General features: G+C 45.3%; 1 protein-coding gene across 3 annotated transcripts in view; it reads left to right on the top strand.

Moving 5' to 3' along the window:
• Positions 1–2,474: 2,474 nt before the first annotated feature.
• The window catches only part of BST1 (bone marrow stromal cell antigen 1), a 31,531-nt gene continuing 13,812 nt past the window's right edge, over positions 2,475–20,193 (top strand). For 2 of the 3 annotated variants that reach the window (XM_058723045.1, XM_058723044.1), the window contains exons 1-7: positions 2,475–2,688; positions 4,914–5,040; positions 6,691–6,826; positions 11,272–11,354; positions 14,971–15,047; positions 15,394–15,486; positions 18,126–18,212. In XM_058723045.1, the coding sequence (XP_058579028.1) occupies positions 2,516–2,688; positions 4,914–5,040; positions 6,691–6,826; positions 11,272–11,354; positions 14,971–15,047; positions 15,394–15,486; positions 18,126–18,212 (776 nt within the window). In that variant the 5' untranslated portion in view covers positions 2,475–2,515. The remainder of the gene's footprint in view (positions 2,689–4,913; positions 5,041–6,690; positions 6,827–11,271; positions 11,355–14,970; positions 15,048–15,393; positions 15,487–18,125; positions 18,213–20,193) is intronic. The other variant, XM_058723042.1, reaches the window with a different exon arrangement.

Here is a 20,193-nt window from a genome sequence, read left to right as displayed (position 1 = left end):
CCTGAGCCAAAGTCAGAGCCTTAACCCACTGAGCCACCAAGGCACCCCCAGACTGACACTTTTGAATGCATTGAGAGATTCACGCGTCTTGCAGAGAATTTGACCATAATCATAAGTGTCCATAGGATACCAAGCACGCAAACAAAGAAGTGTGGGTGGTGGGTGAAGAATGGGGGAAGGGAGGAGGATAACAGAGATTAATTCTTTCCTCTAGGGTAAGGAGAAAGTTCACAAAAAAGGAAACAGAATCATAGAATACCACAAGCTCAGCCATGAATAATACTCACAGGTCATAATAACGTAGATGCTGATTACTGATTTCAAGCTTGAGATAAAACACTTGGGATGATGAAAGGCACAGAAAGATGCCTTCTGAGGATGTGTGAGGTTAAAATTAAAATTTCCTTTTCCATCCTAGGAAGTCAAAGAATAATATCCAAGATAGAAACATCAAGAAACAGCAGATAGCCATGTTATTTGGAAACGCAGAAGTAAGTAAAAGTTTTTTTTGAAATAATTAAAAATGCTCATTTCTGGAAAGTGAATTGAGTCAGGGAGGACTGGACAGGAGAATGTGGGTTTTGGTTATAAACTTTACAAATGAAAAAGAGAGTCAGGGCGCCTGGGTGGTTTAGTCGGTTAAGCATCTGACTTCAGCTCAGGTCATGATCTCACGGTTTTGAGTTTGAGCCCCAAATCGAGTGAGCTCGAGCCCCGCTTTGGGTGAGCCCCACTTCCCTCTCTCTCTGCCTCTGACTCACTTGTGCCCTCTCTCTCAAACAAAACATAGCAAAAAACTTAAAAAATAATAAATAAAAAATGTAGATGGGACACCTCGATGCCTCAGTCAGTTGAGTGTCCGACTTCAGCTCAGGTCATGATCTCCAGGTTTGTGTGTTGGGTTTGTGAGTTCTAGCCCCGCATCTGGCTCTCTGCTGTCAGCAGGGAGCCCCGCTTCTATCCTGTCTCCCATTCTCTCTGCACCTCCCCCACTTACACTCTCTCAAAAATAAATACACGTTTAACAAAATAAATAAAAAAGAGAGAAAGAGTCACATAAAATGTTATAGAACCCCCAACCCCACCCCTCGCCAGCTCCCCATGTTTACCAGATGCTTGCTGTGGGCACTCCGTTCACAGCTATCATTACTGTGAGAATTGAGGATTAGGGCCTCCAGAATTCCAAGTGCAATTCTGGCAATCCTGGCTGTCTGAATTGCCTACCTCTGGGAGTTTGCATTTATCTGGAAGGGAGATTATAACCTCCCACAAGTTCCTTAACTTCCTGGCGTTTCCTCATCTCTAAAATGGGGATGAAAATAAATTAAAAAAATAAGTAAATAAATAAGTAAATAAATAAATAAAATGGAGATAATAAACCCAGCTGGGAGGGATGTTGTGAAAAGTAATTGAAAACTATGCTTATAGAGTGCTTGGCACATAATAGCAGCTCAACAAACATTAGTGTTTGTGGTTATTACTGCCTGAAAACAAAACCCACTCACCATTGACCAGTGGAAAAGAGGGCTTCTATCAGAGATGTCAGAGTTTGGGACCAGAAATACCTTTCTTTCAATGACTAAACTTCCCAGGCCTATTCCCCAACCTTGTTTCTTTGGGAGCTCTTTCCTCCTGGCCAATATTAGCCCAGAGCCTGTTTTTCTGTTTGTTTGTTGTTTGTCAGACTGGCGGTTGCCAGGACGGGGGTGGGATGGGCGAAACAGGTAAAAAGGATTAAGGGGCTCCTAAATTAAAGAAGTCAGGAAGATGAAAAGTATAGCCTGGGGAATGTAGTCAATAGTATTATAATAACCTGTGATGACAGATGTTGACTACATGTGTGGTAAGCATGCGGTAATGTACAGAATTGTCCTACACCTGAAACTGTATGCTAATTACACTTCAATTAAAAACAAAACAAAAGATGGGGCGCCTGGGTGGCTCAGTCGGTTGAGCGTCCGACTTCGGCTCAGGTCACGATCTCGCGGTCCGTGAGTTCGAGCCCCGCGTAGGGCTCTGTGCTGACAGCTCAGAGCCTGGGGCCTGCTTCTGCTTCTGTGTCTCCCTCTCTCTCTGCCCCTCACCCACTCGCATTCTGTCTCTGTCTCTGTCAAAAATAAATAAACATTAAAAAAACAAACAAACAAAAGAGCAGAAGAACAAAAGGGGCGTCTGGCTGGCTCAGTCCGTAGAGCAGAGCACGCTACTCTTGATCTCAGGGTTGGGAGCCCAAGCCCCACCTTGAGCGTAGAGATTACTTAAAAACTAAAATCTTTAAAAAGAGAAGAAGGAGAAGAAGGATGAGGGGGAGGGGGAGGGGAGGGGAGGGGGAGGAGATCAGCCAAGAGCCAGAGTCCTGTTCCCGGTGAAGTCCTAACTCAGTCCTGGAACTGAAGCAGCTGGCAGGGGCGGACAGCGAGGGGGTGGGGGTGGGGTGCGCGTCTGCGGAGCGCAGCTGGAGGGAGCCGGCTTCGTGCAGGGGAGAGGAGCGAGTCCAGAAGACAAAGTCCGGGGGATGGCAGCCCTGGGGCGCGCGTCCTCGCTGCTCTCGCTGCTGCCGCTGCTGCTGGTGCCCGCTGCGGGCGCAGGGGGCGCGCGGTGGCGCGGGGAGGGCACCAGCCCGCACCTACGGAGCATCTTTCTGGGTCGCTGCGCGGAGTACAGCTCCCTGCTGAGCCCGGAGCTGCGGTGAGCGCGGCGGGGGCGGCGGGAGGTCTGGAGGTGAGGAGGGCGTGGGGAGTCTGAAGGTCGGGGCCTGGGGGGAAGGGGAGGATCTTGACCCGAGAGGGGTGGGGGAAAGTGGGGGTTCTAGAGGTGCGGGGGGGGGGGGAGCCAAATGTGGAGAGTGGGGAGTCTAGCGGTGTGTGTGTGTGTGTGTGTGTGTGTGTGTGTGTGAGGCAGGCTGTGGGTGGTCGGCCTAGAGGGTGAGGCTTAGGTAGAGGGGAGTTTGGATGACAGACAGCATGTGCTCAGCCAGAGGGGTCAGACCCAGGAAGAGGGCCTTCCGCTGGAATTGGTGAGTCCGGGGACTTGGGCAATTCATTATCAGATCCCCTAAGGTAGAGGACTTTCTAAGTTTGAGTCTCTCTTGCCAGCACAGTGCTTTGTACTAATCTTTATACCTTCTTTGGACCTACTTTTACTGTTTTCATAATGTCCTTTTCTTGTGCCAGGATTTTTTTTTGGTGACAAGGTTCAGACAAATAAAAACAGCAGACAATCGTGTACAGAACACCCGTGATAGCCACTGCCCACCACAAGACATAAAAAGTTACAAATGCCTTGGGGAATGTTTTTGAAAAGCTAGAATGGACTTCAAGAGTGGTGGCTGTCGCTGGAGGGCATCCTTGCTGCTTCAGTGTCACCTGATGCAAAGGGTGACGGCTTGGGCGTGTCAGCAGATAGATCAGCCCAAATCCCTTGGCTTGAGCGAATGTTTTTTTGAGCGAATGTTTTTTATTACTTTCGGCGAGGAAGGAGACAGGGATAGTTCTCAAAGCACTGTCTCCTCTAACAAAAACTTCAGAGCTGCTTATATTGCCAGCCGCACCATTTTGTTCAGTTATTCTTACAAATAGGTAGCTGGTCACAGGAACTTGGTAAACTTTGTAATCTTTCCAGCATGGCTTACAAGGGGTTAGCTTAACTACAATTTCCCAGGAACATTTATGATCTGTGTTCCCAGGCATCTACTCTCTCTCTCTCCCTCTCTCTTTTAAAAAATTTCTTTAAGTTTATTTATTTATTTTGAGAGGAAGGGACAGAGAGAGTAGAGAGTAGAGGGTGCACGCGTGTGCGCGCGCGCGCACACACACACACACACACACACACACACACACACACACACACACGTGGGGGAGGGGCAGAGAGGAGAGAGAATCCCAAGCAGCCTCCCAACCATCAGTGCAGAGTCTGATGTGGGGCTCCAACTCACGAACCATGAGATCGAACCATGAGATCGTGACCTGAGCTGAGATCAAGAGTCAGACACTTGGGGCGCCTGGGTGGCTTAGTCGGTTAAGCGTCCGACTTCGGCTCAGGTCATGATCTCACGGTCCGTGAGTTCGAGCCCCGCGTCGGGCTCTGTGCTGACAGCTCAGAGCCTGGAGCCCATTTCAGATTCTGTGTCTCCCTCTCTCTCTGCCCCTCCCCTGTTCATGCTCTGTCTCTCTGTCTCAAAAATAAATAAACATTAAAAAAAAAAAAAGAGTCAGACACTTAACCGACTGCACCACCCAGGTACCCAAGGAATCTACTCTCCCGAGTAACTTTGGAGGGTTCCCAGAAACAGTGAGGTCCTCAAGGACTCATGAAGCTGAAAACAAATATGCTGGAGAAACAAGATAGTTATTTTCTCACTGATGAGACATTAGGTCCCTGATGTGACCTTATTCCTAACTAACATTAGCAGCAGGTGTAACAGCTTTTCTCAACACACAGAGCCCATGCCTGGTTTTATAAGGTCTTGTCCACCAGCCTGATCTCACCTGGCCCCTGACACAATGGACCTTAGGTCTAAATGGAGAGGCACCTCAAATTGGGGGCCTGCATTGGCTTATTGGAATTGTCATCCTCCAGCACAGTGCTTTTTCTGCTGGTCTCTGGGAGCCTGAGACAAGACTTAGGTTCCTTAGCTCTGAAACACGTGTGTAATTCCTTCTGAGACCACTTTCACGGTCAGATTCCTAAATCTGGGTTAGGGTTTGTCTTCTCCTCTTCTGAACTGGGGTTAGTGCATGAGACATGACAGTTTGCTGCCTTTCTCATGCCTAGTTCTGCAGAGTTAATAAATGGCAAAATTGCTTGTAAAGCTGTTGAACTTTGAGAGAAACGACAGTATTTCACATCACATCATGATGTCGTTGGTTTTTTTTTTTCTTTTCTTTTCTTTTTTAACTTGTACTTCTGTACAGGGACAAGAACTGCACAGCTATCTGGGAAGCCTTTAAAGTGGTTCTGGACAAGGATCCCTGTTCTGTATTTCCCTCGGACTATGACCTTTTTATTAGCCTCTCCAGACACTCCATTCCCAGGGACAAGGTAAAATGTTCTTCTCTGTCTCTACAGAGATAGATAGTGCCTGGGCCAGTATCTGTGACCCTGTGGGACCCTGTTTCAGTATCACCAAAAAATCAAGCAACAAACTCACCTGAGCTCTCTGATGGGAAGGCATCTTCACTGGTAATCCTGGGTCTCCTGCCTGTCTGGGCAGAAGGGACTTTCCTAGGTCAACAAGTCTGTGCAGGAATCACCACATAAGGACGTTGCCACACCTTCTTCCTGGGCCTCTGCCCCGAGCCAATTCTGAATAACCTGTGTCCCAACTGGCCCCATTTGGTCTGAACTTTGAGGGACTCAGAAAGGCTTTAACCTCAATATCTTCCCAGAAGACTGATCCCTCCTTTTATTATTATTATTATTATTATTATTATTATCATTATTATTATTATTTTAATGTTTATTTATTTTTGAGAGAGAAAGAGAGACAGAGTGTGAGCAGGGGAGGGGCAGAAAGAGAGGGAGACACAGAATCCAAAGCAGGTTCCAGGCTCTGAGATGCTTCACCAACTGAGCCACCCAGGTGCCCCCTGATCCCTCATTTTAAGGAACCTTAAGATTCTATCTGTTCAGTATCATTAAGAAAACCACATGTCTATGTTCTGAGTTTTTTTTTTTTTTTTTTATGTTTTGAGTTCTAATAAAATCAAAATAAATGAGAAAGTCTACATAAAATGCTTGCTTAGAACAATACCTTGAGTTTAAAGAAAGATACCTTTATTGTTTCTCTGACAACATAATTCTTAACCTGATTTTTCATTGTAAAATCAGGTAACAATAATGTTTACCAATGAGAAAATCTTAACATCATTTCTGATAGAGCTGGAAGGTTCAGTGATATAATAGATTGAAAATAGGTTGCATTTTGCACCTTGCCAGCTCCCTGCCAGTAAAAAGAGGAACGATGAATTTTGTTCTTTCTTTGGTGCTAGCTGATGAACTCAGGAAATAGTTCCCAATTTACTTCCACCTGCTGAACATTGTGCTAAGGCAACAAGTGGACAATGTGCAACGGAGAACAAAACAGCCCCTCCCCCAGGAATCTTCCAGTCTGGGCATAGACCAAGTGGACTACTAAGGATCTAATGAGATTATGAGCGGGATATCGTTATTTGTATTACTGTTGTGTGAAAACACCATAGCTTTACGGTGGAAACTGTAAAACATAATATAAAAGTCACATATTTCTGAGGCACTTTATGCTCTGGGAAGTGCTTTTTTGTGGTTACATATTATCCTGAACACAGCTGTGGTAGAAGAGAAAGGGCTCATGCTCCCCATTTTCCAGATGTTGAAACTGAGGCACAGGGAGATTACATGCTTTGCTCAAGATCACACATCTAGTGTATGAACAGACTCAGGATTCAAACCCAGGTCCTTTGATCTTTTTTTAAATCCAGGAATGTTTATATAAACGCTGCTGGGAAAGTATTTTGTTAATGTTTGCCTGATACCCTAGGAATAAGGGAAGTAAATATCGGGATACTCTCTGGGTAAACAGAGACAAAGAAAAAGAAAGTTCAGTTGTCAGGCAAGCTGGAGTTGAATGAGCAATGGACTGCCTGACTTGTCTGAAAAAAATCTGCCTTGATTTTATTTTATATGGTAATTTTGTGTTTGTTTTTTCCTTAGTCCCTGTTCTGGGAAAACAACCACCTCCTTGTCACTAGCTATGCAGAGAATGCCCGTCGCTTTATGCCTCTGTGTGATGTTCTGTATGGCAGGATTGGAGATTTTCTGAGCTGGTGTCGACAGGAAAATGCCTCCGGTAAGACTCCTGCACAAACCACAAGAAAAGTATGAGCTCTGGGGGCCTGGCTGGCTCAGTTGTTGGAGCATGCAGCTCTTGATTTCGGCGTCGGGTTTGTGAGTTCGAGCCCCCGTGTTGGGTGTAGGATTACTTAAAAAAATAAAATCTGTTTTTTAAATGTTTATTTATTTTTGAGAGAGAGAGACAGAGCGTGAGTGGGAGAGGGACAGAGAGAGAGGGAGACACAGAATCCGAAACAGTCTCTGAGCTGTCAGCACAGAGCCCGTCGTGGGGCTCGAACTCACGAAGCGTGAGATCATGACCTGCGCTGAAGTCGATGCCTAATTGACTGGGCCACCCAGGCGCCCCATAAAATCTTAAAAATGAAAGAAAAGTAAGAGCTCTCATTTAAGTAGATATTGTGCATTTGTGCTAAATGCTTTCATATGCATTTGTCTCATTTGATTCCCCCCAAATCCTCTGAGGTAGGTGGTAATAATAATTAATAATAACAATAATAGGTAGAAAGCACTTATCTTTTGCCGGGTACTCTCCAAGCACTTTACATATACAGTATTAACTAATTTAATCTCTGCACCAGCCCCAAGAGATAGGTCTTCTCCTAATTCCTGTTTCGATAAATGAGGACCCTGAGGCCCAGCAAGGTTAAGAAACCTGCTGAGGAGTGAACAGCCAGGAAGCAGCAGAGGCAGACAGTCTGACTCCAGAACATACGCTCCCAATCCTGCACAACTTGGCCTCACCACCCTCACTTTTCAGAAAGGGAAACGGACGCTTAGGGAGGTTAAATCACTGGAAGAAGCAGCGCCAGGAGTTAATTCTCTCCTGGTGGATTCTGAAGCCTGTGCTCTTAAATGCCACGCCAAGTGCCGGCAGACATTTGGAGACTGAAATCACAGTGAAAGTCACAAGGGCTGGCCTGGTGGGAATGAAAACTCTCCTCATGCATCCTCATGCATTTTATCTCCCAGATCCTTCTGGGAACTGGGGATAACAGAGCCCCCATCCTCGGGGCACTTATAGCCTTGTGAGGGACGTTCCCTTCTGTGCTGTGCTCTGACGCAGGAAAAGCCAGGTCCTAAGCAGTAGCACAGGCACCAGCCTAGACCAGGGTATCCGTGAAGCTTCCCAGCAGTTCTTGGTTCTCAGTGAGTCTCCAAGGGTGGAGGCGGGAGGGGGTGCTCCCTTGAGAAAACTGGAGGTTCCTCCTCCCTGGGTATTGGAGTCACGTTCAAAGGTAGCCTAAGCGCAGTTCTGTGTATTCTCCTCCAGTCATCCATTCATCCAACCCAGAGCCATAGAGAGCCTACTCTGTGCCAAGCCCTCCTCCTCTAGGCACTGGGAACACAGCAGAGGATAAAACAGGCAAATCATACCCCATCCTTACACTATAGACGGGAGATAAAACAACACACAGGCAAGTAAAATAATCTGTGGGAGGGTGTCTGGCATATTTAAGGAACAGCAAGAACCACAGTGACTAAAGAGAAAAGTACAGGCTGTGAGGCTAGAGGAATAAAGGAAGGCCAGACAGCATGGGACCTGTGAGGACTCTGGCTTTCACTGGTGGGGAGATGGAAAATTGCCGGGCTCAGATCAATGCACATGGTCATTTGTTCAATGGACAGTGACCAGGAAGTCTGTGGCTATCCTGCAGCAGGGTGGGGAGAATGGGGAAGGGGTGTGAGAGAAAGAACGTGAAGGAAAGGAGAGTACGGTATAATCACAAACAAATGTTTGGTCTTTGTCCCCATTTCCTGGCACACAGCTTCTAAAGCCCTGGGAATCCGAGGAGAGTGAAGAGTGTCTTTTGTGGGGTAATGAGATGACTGGTGGCTGGGGACCCCTAAATAGCTTCACATGGGGGTTGATCACCAGGAAGACCAAGGAAAGCCTGATTAGAGCCTGTGAGCTCTCAGCCCCGTCTCTGTCCTCCAGGATGGAAAGAGGGGCTGGCGGTTGAGTTAACCGCCAAACTGGCGATTTAATCAGTTGTGTCTGCGTAATGAAATCTCATAAAACCCTTGTGTAGTGGGGTTCAGAGGGTTTCTGAGTTGGTGAACGCAGATGCTGGGAGGGTGGTGGGCCTGGAGGGGGCGTGGGAGCTCCCCATACTTCCCCTCGGAAGCACATATGTTGCCCTGTTTGGTTCTCTCTAGGACAACTTGTCAGAGAGTACCTTCTCCTTTTTTATGGGACCTGATCCCATTATATGGCTGCTGAATTCTGTCATTAAAATTTTAAAGAATTAATACATTTTAACACTTTATGTATATATATATGCACAAAAATGTTTATTTGAATTTTGAAAGATTATGTAATATTATATTAGTAACATTTTAATTTTGAAGTTTATAGAATATTACTTTTTATGTTTTTTTAATTTTTAAAAGTTTTAAAATTTACATCCAAGTTAGTTAGCATCTAGTGCAACAATGTTTTCAGGAGTAGATTCCTTAGTGCCCCTTACCCATTTAGCCCCTCCCCCTCCCACACCCCCTCCAGTAACCCTCTGTTTGTTCTCCATATTTAAGTGTCTCTTATGTTTTGTTGCCCTCCCTGTTTTTATATTATTTTTGCTTCCCTTCCCTTATGATCATCTGTTTTGTATCTTAAAGTCCTTATATGAGTGAAGTCATATATTTGTCTTTCTCTGACTGGCTAATTTCACTTAGCATAATACCCTCTAGTTCCATCCACGTAGTTGCAAATGGCAAGATTTCATTTCTGTTTGATTGCCGAGTAATACTCCATTGTACACATATACTACATCTTCTTTATCCATTCATCCATCCATCGATGGACATTTGGGCTCTTTCCATACTTTGGCTATTGTTGAAAGGGCTGCTATAAACATGGGGGTGCATGTGCCCCTTCAAAACAGCACACCTGTATCCCTTGGATGAATTACCTAGTAGTGCAATTGCTGGGTCGTAGGGAAGTTCTATTAATTTTTTGAGGAACCTCCACACTGTTTTCCAGAGCAGCTGCACCAGTTTGCATTCCCACCAACAATGCAAAAGAGATCCTCTCTCTCCGCATCCTCGCCAACATCTGTTGTTGCCTGAGTTGTTAATGTTTGCCATTCTGACAGGTGTAAGGTGGTATCTCATTGTGGTTTTGATTTGTATTTCCCTGATGATGAGTGATGTTGAGCATTTTTTCATGTGTTGGTTGGCCATCTGAATGTCTTCCTTGGAGAATTGTCTATTCATGTCTTTTGCCCATTTCTTCACTGGATTCTTTGTTTTTTGGGTGTTGAGTTTGATAAGTTCTTTATAGATTTTGGATACTAACCCTTTATCTGATACATCATTTGCAAGTATCTTCTCCCATTCCATTGGTTGACTTTTAATTTTGCTGATTGTTTCCTTCATTGTGCAGAAGCTTTTTATTTTGATGAGGTCCCAGTAGTTCCTTTTTGCTTTTGTTTCCTTTGCCTCTGGAGACGTGTTGAGTAAGAAGTTGCTGTGGCCAAGATCAAAGAGGTTTTTGCCTGCTTTCTTCTCGAGGATTTTGATGGCTTCCTGTCTTACATTGAGGTCTTTCATCCATTTTGAGTTTATTTTGTGTATGGGGTAAGAAAGTGGTCCAGGTTCATTCTTCTGCATGTCGCTGTCCAGTTTTCCCAGCACCACTTGCTGAAGAGACTGTCTTTATTCCATTGGATATTCTTTCCTGCTTTGTCAAAGATTAGTTGGCCATATGTTTGTGGGTCCATTTCTGGCTTCTCTGTTCTCTTCCATTTATCTGAGTGTCTGTTTTTGTGCCGACATGTTATATATTTTAAATTTTATAAAATATCTATTTTTTGGCCAAGGACTATCACTTTCTTGGTGTATTTTTGTTTTATTTATGTCCAAGACCAGGGCTAACTGGAGAAAGCACTTCTCCCAACAAAGCCAAGTTTTTTTTTTTTTAATTAAAAAAATTTTATTTGAGAGAGAGAGAGAGAGAGAGAGAGAGAGTGAGAGAGAATCCTAAGCAGGCTCCTCACTCAGTGTAGAGCCTGATGTGGGGCTCGATCCCACAAGCGTGGGATTATGACCTGAGCCAAAATCAAGAGTCAGATGCTTAACTGACTGAGCCACCCAGGCACCCTGCAAAGAGTTTTTTTTTTAAAATAATTTCACTTGAACTTCAGTAAAGAAATAACCCAGCTAACGTGCTGATGCTCAGTGGTCGGCAGCCTTACTCATTCACTAACTGCTTAGTTCTCTGCCTTCTTCACATTTGTGCTGAGCAAAATGACACCTGTCCTGCTGTCATGGATTGGGTGATCCCTCGCCAGGTTCCTTGTGGATTGGGTGGGCAGAACTACTGTGAACGTCAAACTTGTAAACACAAGCTAAATAGATTTTGTGGGGCCAGCAAATATTTTAAATTAATTCTTCTCTGATGCAATGTTTGGAATGAAACATGTTTGTCTGTTTTCCCCTTAGGGCTCGATTATCAGTCCTGCCCTACGTCAGAAGATTGTGAGAACAACCCTGTGGATTCTTACTGGAAAATGGCATCTATGCAGGTAAGCGTGGGGAGGGCAGCCGAGAGGCTAAGCAGGTGTAGGCCTGCAAACATGAGACAGTGGGGTTCAGAGACTGGGCCCATCGGGTCATGACTTAACTTCTCTGAGCCTCTCTTCCCATCCATGTTTGGCACAGTCTGATTCACTCTGCTCCGTAGAGGTGTGAGGACATAGGAGCCCAAATACTGCAGCGCCTGGCACAGGGGACACATTCAGTGAGTGTTGGTATAGATGAGGATATTAACGAGTCACTATTACTACCACCATGCCACGGCTGCCCTAGTATTTTAAATCAATGTGGTTTTGACTGCTGTGTAAAATGGGGTGACCCTTGTTTTATGCGAACTCCTGGGACACCTGAGATCGAGATGTGGGGGTCAGAAATGTCCCTGAGACTGATATTAATGATAGAGGAGGTGATAGGTGACAGGTGAGCAGAGGGTAAACTGGAGACACGGAAATGGTCTTTTGTGGAAGGTCTATACAGCTACCAGTTCATGATAGTCTATTAACCGTTGGCTGTATTGACTAGGAGGCCAGTGGGCTTCAGGGTCTCATCACCTACAACCTCCCACCCCCTTTCAGGGCTGTCCATGTCCCTTTTTGTCCCATTCTGGATCCCCAGGTGTCCACTGGGTCCATTGTTAATCAGGGTGACTTTTGTTCGACCCTCTTCCACGTTGTGGTTTAGAGCAGGGCAATGGGCCTGCTCCAGGCAAGAGGCACTGTTAATGTCTGCACTCTCCTGCTGCGCCAGCGGGGGCACCCCACTTTTGCTCACTACCCATGGGCTTCGTTTCCAGTGGAGACTCCTCTCAGTGAGCATTGGGCTGCCAGTGCTCACGGAGGCTGTGGGTACCTCATCGCCTGAATGTGGGGTTGGTCGTCACAGTGACTCAGGGGCAATGTCAACATTCTCGTAAAACAACAACAACAACAACAACAAACCATGTACTGTTTGCAGTGCACCTGCCCCACGTCAAAGAGTGTGCTCCAAACCAATCTCCTCTACCTTCTCCAACTCTGGAATGGGAGTCCAAGAATCATACCCATGTTTTAGGAGTCCTTGGAATGAGCTGGGTCATCTATGCACAAGGAGAGGAGTTTAGCATAACGATGAGGAGAGGGTCTGAATTGTAGCAGAGAAGTATTCATTCAATAGATGTTAATAATTATTTAAAAATTTTTTTAATGTTTATTCAGTTTTGAGAGAGAGTGAGCAGGGGAGGGGCAGAGAGAAAGACACAAAGTCTGAAGCAGGCTCCAGGCTCTGAGCTGTCAGCACAGAGCCCCATGTGGGACTCGAACCCATGAACCGTGAGATCATGACCTAAGGCGAAGTCAGACGCTTAACCGATGGAGCCGCCCAGGTGCCCAATAATTATTATTTTAAATGATTTAATCTTTACAACAATCCTATGAGGGAGGGATCCTTATGAGGCACAAAGGGATCAGGAAACTTAACCAGGCTTATTACAGAGCTCGTAAGTCGAGGAGTCATGGACTTACATCCGCTGCGTCATATAGCTTCATTATATCTGCATGCATTTTTTATTACCTTTTTTTCTTATCAATGTAGTAGCTGCTCAGGATTAAAAAAATGACACATTAGGGCCGCTTGGATGGCTCAGTTGATTAATTGTCCGACTCTTGGTTTTGGCTCAGGTCGCGATCTCCCAGCTCATGGGTTCAAGTCCCAAGTTGGGCTCTGTGCTGACAGTGCAGAGCCTGCTTGGGATTCTCTCTCTGTCTCTGTCTCTCACACTCTCTCTTTCAAAAATAAACAAATAAGCATGTTTTAAAAAAAGAAGAAGAAATATCTGGACGTTCTTTCTAGACTTATTCTTAAAAAGTTATTTTTAAAAATGACAAATTATAGAAAATATAGATAAGAAAAAATTCATCGTGTATAAGTAAAGGTGACCCCTTCAGCATAGTGGTCACCAGACTTTGGCATCTGTGGGTTTAACCGTGACCATTAACATTATTTTGAAGCAAGCTAAAACGTACACAGCGTGAAGTGCACTGTCGCTTTGCTGCTGCTGGCATTAGGTGTCACTTTGTCAGAGAAGAAGTCCAGCCATGGATATCTCATTGCCACCTGCCTTTCCGGCCCCCCGCCTCGCTAACGGAAACATTTTATCAGGGAAATCGCATGTTCCAGTACGATTCTTTTTCTCTTCCTTCCTTCCTTCCTTCCTTCCTTCCTTCCTTCCTTCCTTCCTTCCTTCCTTCCTTTCTTTCTTTCTTTCTTTCTTTCTTTCTTTCTTTCTTTCTTTCTTTCTTTCTTTCAGATTTTATGTTTAAGTCATCTCTGTGCCCAACGTGGGGCTCGAACACACAACCCCAAGACCAAGAGTTGTATTCTTTACGAACTGAGCCAGGCAGTAGTATTCTGAACTGGAGATTTGGGAACTTCTCTGGACCTATCCCTTCCTTGGGAATTTTGGGGGGTTGACTAATGTTCCCAGACTTTTGCCCGTTTATTTTGAGCATTGAGGGCTCATGCTCAGTCTATGTCATCCTGCATTTCGTTTTAAATGTGAGCGCTTCTTACACTTTTGCAAATCTCGTGTGGACTTTTAGTAATGGTTGGCTAATATTTCAGACATGTGAGTACTTTGGGTTACTTACCATTCCTCTGTTGTTGCCTATTTTAGGTTGCTTACAGACAACACTGCCACACACACCTCTGTGCACAGTGCTTGTGGTGGTCCCTAGGGTTGTGTAGAGTTGTTTACAAAATATGTCTGGCTCATCTTCCACACACATGGTTTGCATTTCCCTGCCTGTTCAAGTTACTTGGGTGTGACATGCGATGGCCAAAGAGATGTGAGAGGGAGTGTGCGTGGTTTCCGGGCGGGCACCTTTAAGAACTGGTCTGTGATCTGCCACTGTCCCCTTCCCCTTCCCTGACAATCAGCGACTTTACAGACATGGAGTCTTCATCAGCTTGGGTCCCAGAGTGAGGACTTATGGAGCAAAACCCCAGTCGACCTGTGATAAACGTGTAGTGTGAGCACGAAACAACTCTTTCTTGCTTAAAGCCACTGTGATTTTGACGTTGTTTGCAATGGCTGTGTAATTTAGTCTGTTTCCGCTGTTACGATGCTGGAATCACATTGTTTCCTCAGTAGATTCCCAAACACGGAATCACTGAGTCTATGAGGTTTTGACATTTCAGAGCAATTTGCTTTACAAGATACACTAGCTGTATCCCTACCAGCTATATGGAATATCAAAATTGTTTTGAAATACCAAATTTTAGTAGATCCTTGCTAATACTGAGGATCGTTAGTTTTATTTTTTATCTTTTTACTTTTTTGAACGTTTATTTATTTTTGAGAGAGGGAGAGACAGAGCACGAACGGGGGAGGGCAGAGAGAGAGGGAGACACAGAATCCGAAGCAGGCTCCAGGCTCCGAGCTGTCAGCACAGAGCCCGACGAGGGGCTTGAACCCGTAAACTGCGAGATCATGACCTGAGCTGAAGTTGGACGTCTAACCAACTGAGCCCCCTAGGCTCCCCGAGGATTGTCAGTTTCAAAAACTTGCTCATTTCGTAGCTGAAAAATGACATGTGTTAATTTACTCAAAATAGTTGTTTCTTCTTACAGTATTCGAGGGATAGTACTGGGGTGATCCACGTCATGCTGAACGGTTCAGAGCCCAAAGGAGCCTATCCTGTTAAAGGGTAAGAATACCAGCATCAACAAATACAACGAAGAATGCCGAAATGTTCACTTTGTGTTTTCAAATGGAGGCTTAAGAAAATTGTCTTCATTCCCAGTGTAATGCTTGCTTTTGTAAATTCCAGTAAAGCAAAACAATCGAATGACCTGGAGATCAGGGCCACGTCTACACATTTCTGCCATTAATAGCTGATGAATGCATGAATGAAATAGATCACCTAAAAATAAAAGCTAAAAATAAAAGCTAAAACACCCCTCAAAACAAAAGTGATGTGTAAATCAACTAATGAAATGGAAAAAGTATCCTCTTGCTTTAAGACTTTAAGAAATGCCTTTCCTGTTTCTCAGTTTTTTTGCAGATTTTGAAATTCCCTACCTCCAGAAGGATAAAATCACACGAATTGAGATCTGGGTTATGCATGAAATCGGGAGACCAAAGGTGTAAGTCATTGTGCAAATATGCTTTTCTTGATTTTCATATGATCAAGTCCGTTTTACATTTTCATTTTTGGGGACACAACACTCTTCTCTGTTTCTTTTTAATTAAAAAAATTTTTTTTTAATGTTTATTTACTTTTGAGAGAAAGAGAGAGAGAGAGACAGGTGTGAGTGGGGGAAGGACAGAGAGAGGGAGACACAGAATCCAAAGCAGGCTCCAGTCTCTGAGCTGTCAGCACAGAGCCTGACGTGGGGCTTGAACCCACAGACCACGAGATCATGGACTGAGCTGAAGTCGGATGCTTAACTGACTGAGCCACCCAGGCACCCTTCTTCTCTGTTTCTAATGTCATGGGTAAAGAAAGACAAAGGCTTGACTTTTTTGGAAATGCCACTAACCAGTCCCGAGTCCAGAGAGAAAACCTCCTTTATTCAGATACTATTCTCAGCTGAGGAAAATTGTCCTTTCTGAGCTACCTGGGTAGCATTGGAGAGTTCCTTATGCATTCGTGTGGGTCAAAGCCAGTTTCTCCTCCTGGTTGTTTGAAGGCCCCCACCAGGAGTTCTCACAATGAACCCAAGGAGTATGTAATGAAAACTATTCTCAGAAAAGACACAGTTCTACAACTGGATCTTAGTTCACTGGCCAAGGAAATGGTTAAGGTCCATCTTTTCTGGAAAACCACCTGAGTTTATATAAATGCAAGCCTGAACTCATCCTTCTCATCAGTGAGGGGCATTGCTGGAAAAACTAAAGATAAGAAACATAAACTCAGGGACGTCTGGGTGGCTCACTTGATTAAGCATCTCGCTCTTGATTTAGGTTCAGGTGGTGATCTTGTGATTAGTGAGTTCGAGCCCCACATCGGCTGTGTGCTGAGTGCAGAGCCTGCTTGGGAATCTCTCTTTCCCTCTCTCTTTGCTCCTCCCCTGCTCTCTTTCTTTCTCTCTCTCTCAAAATAAATAAACATTAAAAAACAAAAACAAAAACAAAACATAAACCCAGTTGATTCAGAGACAAGCCGATCTGGCAGCTGCAGTGGAATGTCAAGCAAGTTGGGGCCTTGCTCTTCAGAGCACTGATGCAAAGCATTGACAACCCCAAGGACTATGTTCTGGGAGAATCTTAGCAACCTTCCCATTTCAGGCCCCTAGGACCCTCTAAGACTCACCACATAATGAGCAATTATTTTTTCCTGTGTCTTAGGCAAGAGATTAGGTTCGCAGATGACCTACTATAGTTCTACCAGATCTGCATTTCTCTTCCCAGAAGACAAAGTATACTTATGTTGCATAGAAAAGAGCGCATGTTATTTGTCTTACTTCTGTGGGAAGTTGCCTCTTGTCGGGAAATTTTGCTTCCTTGTTATTTTAACGTTTCTCTCAGAGAAAGCTTGCCCTTCGAACCTGCCTTTAGTGAGATAAGGAAATTGCAAATGATGACCTGGCCTGAAATAATCCTGTCTTTTCTTTTGCTGACAACTTCCTCGTCACACCCTCCTGCACACACAAAAGCTTTCCACCTTGTGCAACTCCTCAGGGCGCTGTTTCCTAGAAGGGTCTATTCCTGAATTGTTGAATGAAGCCAATTAGATTTTCAGATTTACTCAGTTGAATGTTCTTTAACGCTATGGAAGAGCCTTAAAATGCATTCAAAACCGTGGTGCCAGAAAACCTACTTTCAGGAATTTATGCGAAGGAAATAAGTAATTCAAGATGGGTGTGAAAAGGAAGCTTCGACAGGGTTCATTTTAGTGTGACATCACCCTTGAGGATCAACAAGAGGGGACTGGTTTTATGAATCATGTCCTGATGATGACGGTGATCATGCCGGAATTAAAGAAGTACATATACACACTTCAACAGACACGGGCCAAGGCACACTACAAACTGCATTGGACAGCAGAAGGCTATTGTTATACTTAAAAAGTCTCTGGGGCGCCTTGGTGGCTCAGTCCGTTAAGCGTCCAACTTCGGCTCAGGTCACGATCTCACAGTCTGTGGGTTCGAGCCCCACATCAGGCTCTATGCTGACAGCTCAGAGCCTGGAGCCTGCTTCGGATTCTGTGTCTCCCCTTCTCTCTGCCCTTCCCACGCTCATGCTCTGTCTCTGTTTCTCAATAGTAAATAAAAGTTAAAAAAAATTAAAAAAAGTCTCATGGGAATGAATGCATTTCAAAGATTGAGAACGGTATACACCAAAATGTGAACCGTAGTTATCTCTAGTGATGTGCGATTGGGGTGATTTTTTTCCCTATGGGTTTATTTGCATTTTTAATAATTTTTGGTTCGTATGTTCTTGCTTTCATTTAAAACATACTGTATGGGACACAAGTTGCCAGCATTCTGGGGACCTGGGGCTCTGCCCTAAGGTGTGTTGCTGGGGGGAGGGCTGCGGGGTGCCCTGTGACCACCACCATGTGCCAGGGCAGGTCCCCCCCCGCCCCCCCCCCCTCCCCAGCTGGACCCGCCAAGATACGTTCTCAGCGTTCAGCTTTCTAGGGTGCAGCGGGTTTTCCCATATTCCCTCAGAGTGGAGACTAACCCAGGAAGCACGTGGTCATGGGACATTGTAATTCACCCAGAAACAACTTCCTTCTTCCTCCTTTAATTTATTTATATTCTATGTTTTTGTATTTTAGGGAATCCTGTGGAGAAGGCAGTGTGAAAATCCTGGAAGAGAGACTGGAGAAAATGGGCTTTCAGTACCGCTGTATTAATGATCACCTGTAGGTGCTATATCCTAATCAGTGCACAATTTCCAGGGCGGAGCGGTGATTTTGGAGGGCAAGGGGCCGTTGGAAAGGGTTCTGCTGGGATCAGCGCTGAGGGACCCTGGACTGTGCCTTCTGGGTTGTCACTGGGCACGAGGGCTGAGGGTGCCTTCTGGCCAGACCTCTGCCTGGGTCCCACCCACTTTTGTCCAGAGTCTTTACGAAAAAATGCTTCAAGGGGATACCTGGGTGGCCGAGTCAGTTGAGGGTCTGACTCTTGATTTCCGCTCAGGTCGTGATCCTGGGGTCGTGGGATTAAGCCCTGTGTTGGGCTTGGGCTCCACGATGAGTGTTGGACCTGCTTAAGGTTCTCTCTCTTCTCCTGTCTCCAGCATGTGTGCGTGCCCTCTCTCTCTCTCTCAAAAAAAAAAAAAAAAAAAAAAAAAATGCTTCAAGGACAGACAGTAAAGTCCTGTTTCCTGGCTGCTTGTCTCATTTCCCCTCCCTTGCTTACAGCAATGGTGAGTCGCCTGAGGACAGGCACTGTGGTCCCGGGATTTGTGGATGCCATGGGTCCTTGCCTAAGATAGGTGCTAAGGTGGGTTTGTTTGAGATACTTACAGATAGACCTTGACAATGGACCCATAGGAAAATAGTAACAGCTACCATTTACTGAGCACATTGTAGGCTAAGCATTTTATGTATTTACATATTGCCTGAGGGCTTTCCTGATTCTTGGAAGTTTAGATAAGCTTGGCTGAAACCCTGATACCTGTTGGAAACCCTCCCCTGGACTGGGAGTTCTTACCTTGCTGCTTCCTGCTTTTCTCTGCCTCACTGCCTAAGTCTGCAGCCCTGCTCGGTTCCTCGGGGCCGGAGTCCAACACTGCAAGGCCTTAGTGGCTTTCCCCCAAATTGGCAAGGGTGGCAATTACATCTGCGGTCTTGGCCAGGCCCCACGACCATCCGTCTGGCTCTACTGTACTATACCTTCTCCGTGGCTCTGGGGGCTGGGTAATCGTCCCCACCGAGCAGAGCCCATGGGAAATGTGGGCTGTCCTCCGCTTTCCCAGAGAAGGAGCCGCACAGCTTGAAGCTGTCCCAGCGTACTCATCTGTCATTGTTAACGCTCTCAGGAAACTCAAAAGTTAGGTGTTGCCATCTTCTATTAAACACAAACCAATGTCCTCTTTTGGGGGAAATACAAACTATGTACGGGAAAATGCACAAGCCCTAAGTACACAGTTGAATGAATTTTCACAAGTTCCACACGCACCTGTCTAGATCGAGAAACAATATAACCAGCACCTCAGAGTCTCCCCACCTGCCCACAATAGTAGCCTCTGTCTAGACTTGTGGTGGATTCGTTTTGTCTGTTGTTAAGCTTTATATAAATACCCGCTTTCCATGGAGGGATAAATTAAGGGTCAGAGAAATTAAGTTTTGCAAGGTCACTACTCTGACAGAGCTGAATTTTGAACCTAGCATTGTATGGCTTTGAAGTATGCTCTTTTCTTTCTATGAGAGGACTCTTTCTTTCATTCTTTCTTTCTTTCTTTCTTTCTTTCTTTCTTTCATTTTTTAATTTATTATTTATTCTTGAGAAAGAGAGTGCAAGCAGGAGAGGGGCAGAGTGAGAGGTAGACTCTCAAGTAAGTGCCACACTATCAGGGCAGAGCCCGACATGGGGCTTAAGCCCATGAAAGTGTGAGATCATGACCTGAGCTGAAATCTAGAGTTGGATGCTTAACCTGTTATGCCCAGAATTCGTGATCCCCAAAGACCACCAGGGAGCCGAGTCCGATGCAAAAGCAAAAGAGCCTTTATTCGAGCTAGCTCGAGCTCAATCCCCTACCTGCACCAAAGGCAGTGGTGAGCTACCAGGGAGAGAGAGCGAGTTTCAAAAGGACAAAGGTTTTATTGGGGCCTAGGGGCAGTTGGTGAGGTAATGGCTATGGCCTCAGCCGATTGGCTGGGGAAGGGTCCTGGGGAAGGT

This window comes from Neofelis nebulosa, chromosome 3, assembly GCF_028018385.1.
Source record: "Neofelis nebulosa isolate mNeoNeb1 chromosome 3, mNeoNeb1.pri, whole genome shotgun sequence".
Lineage (NCBI taxonomy): Eukaryota > Metazoa > Chordata > Mammalia > Carnivora > Felidae > Neofelis > Neofelis nebulosa.
This window is presented reverse-complemented; position numbering and strand designations above follow the sequence as displayed.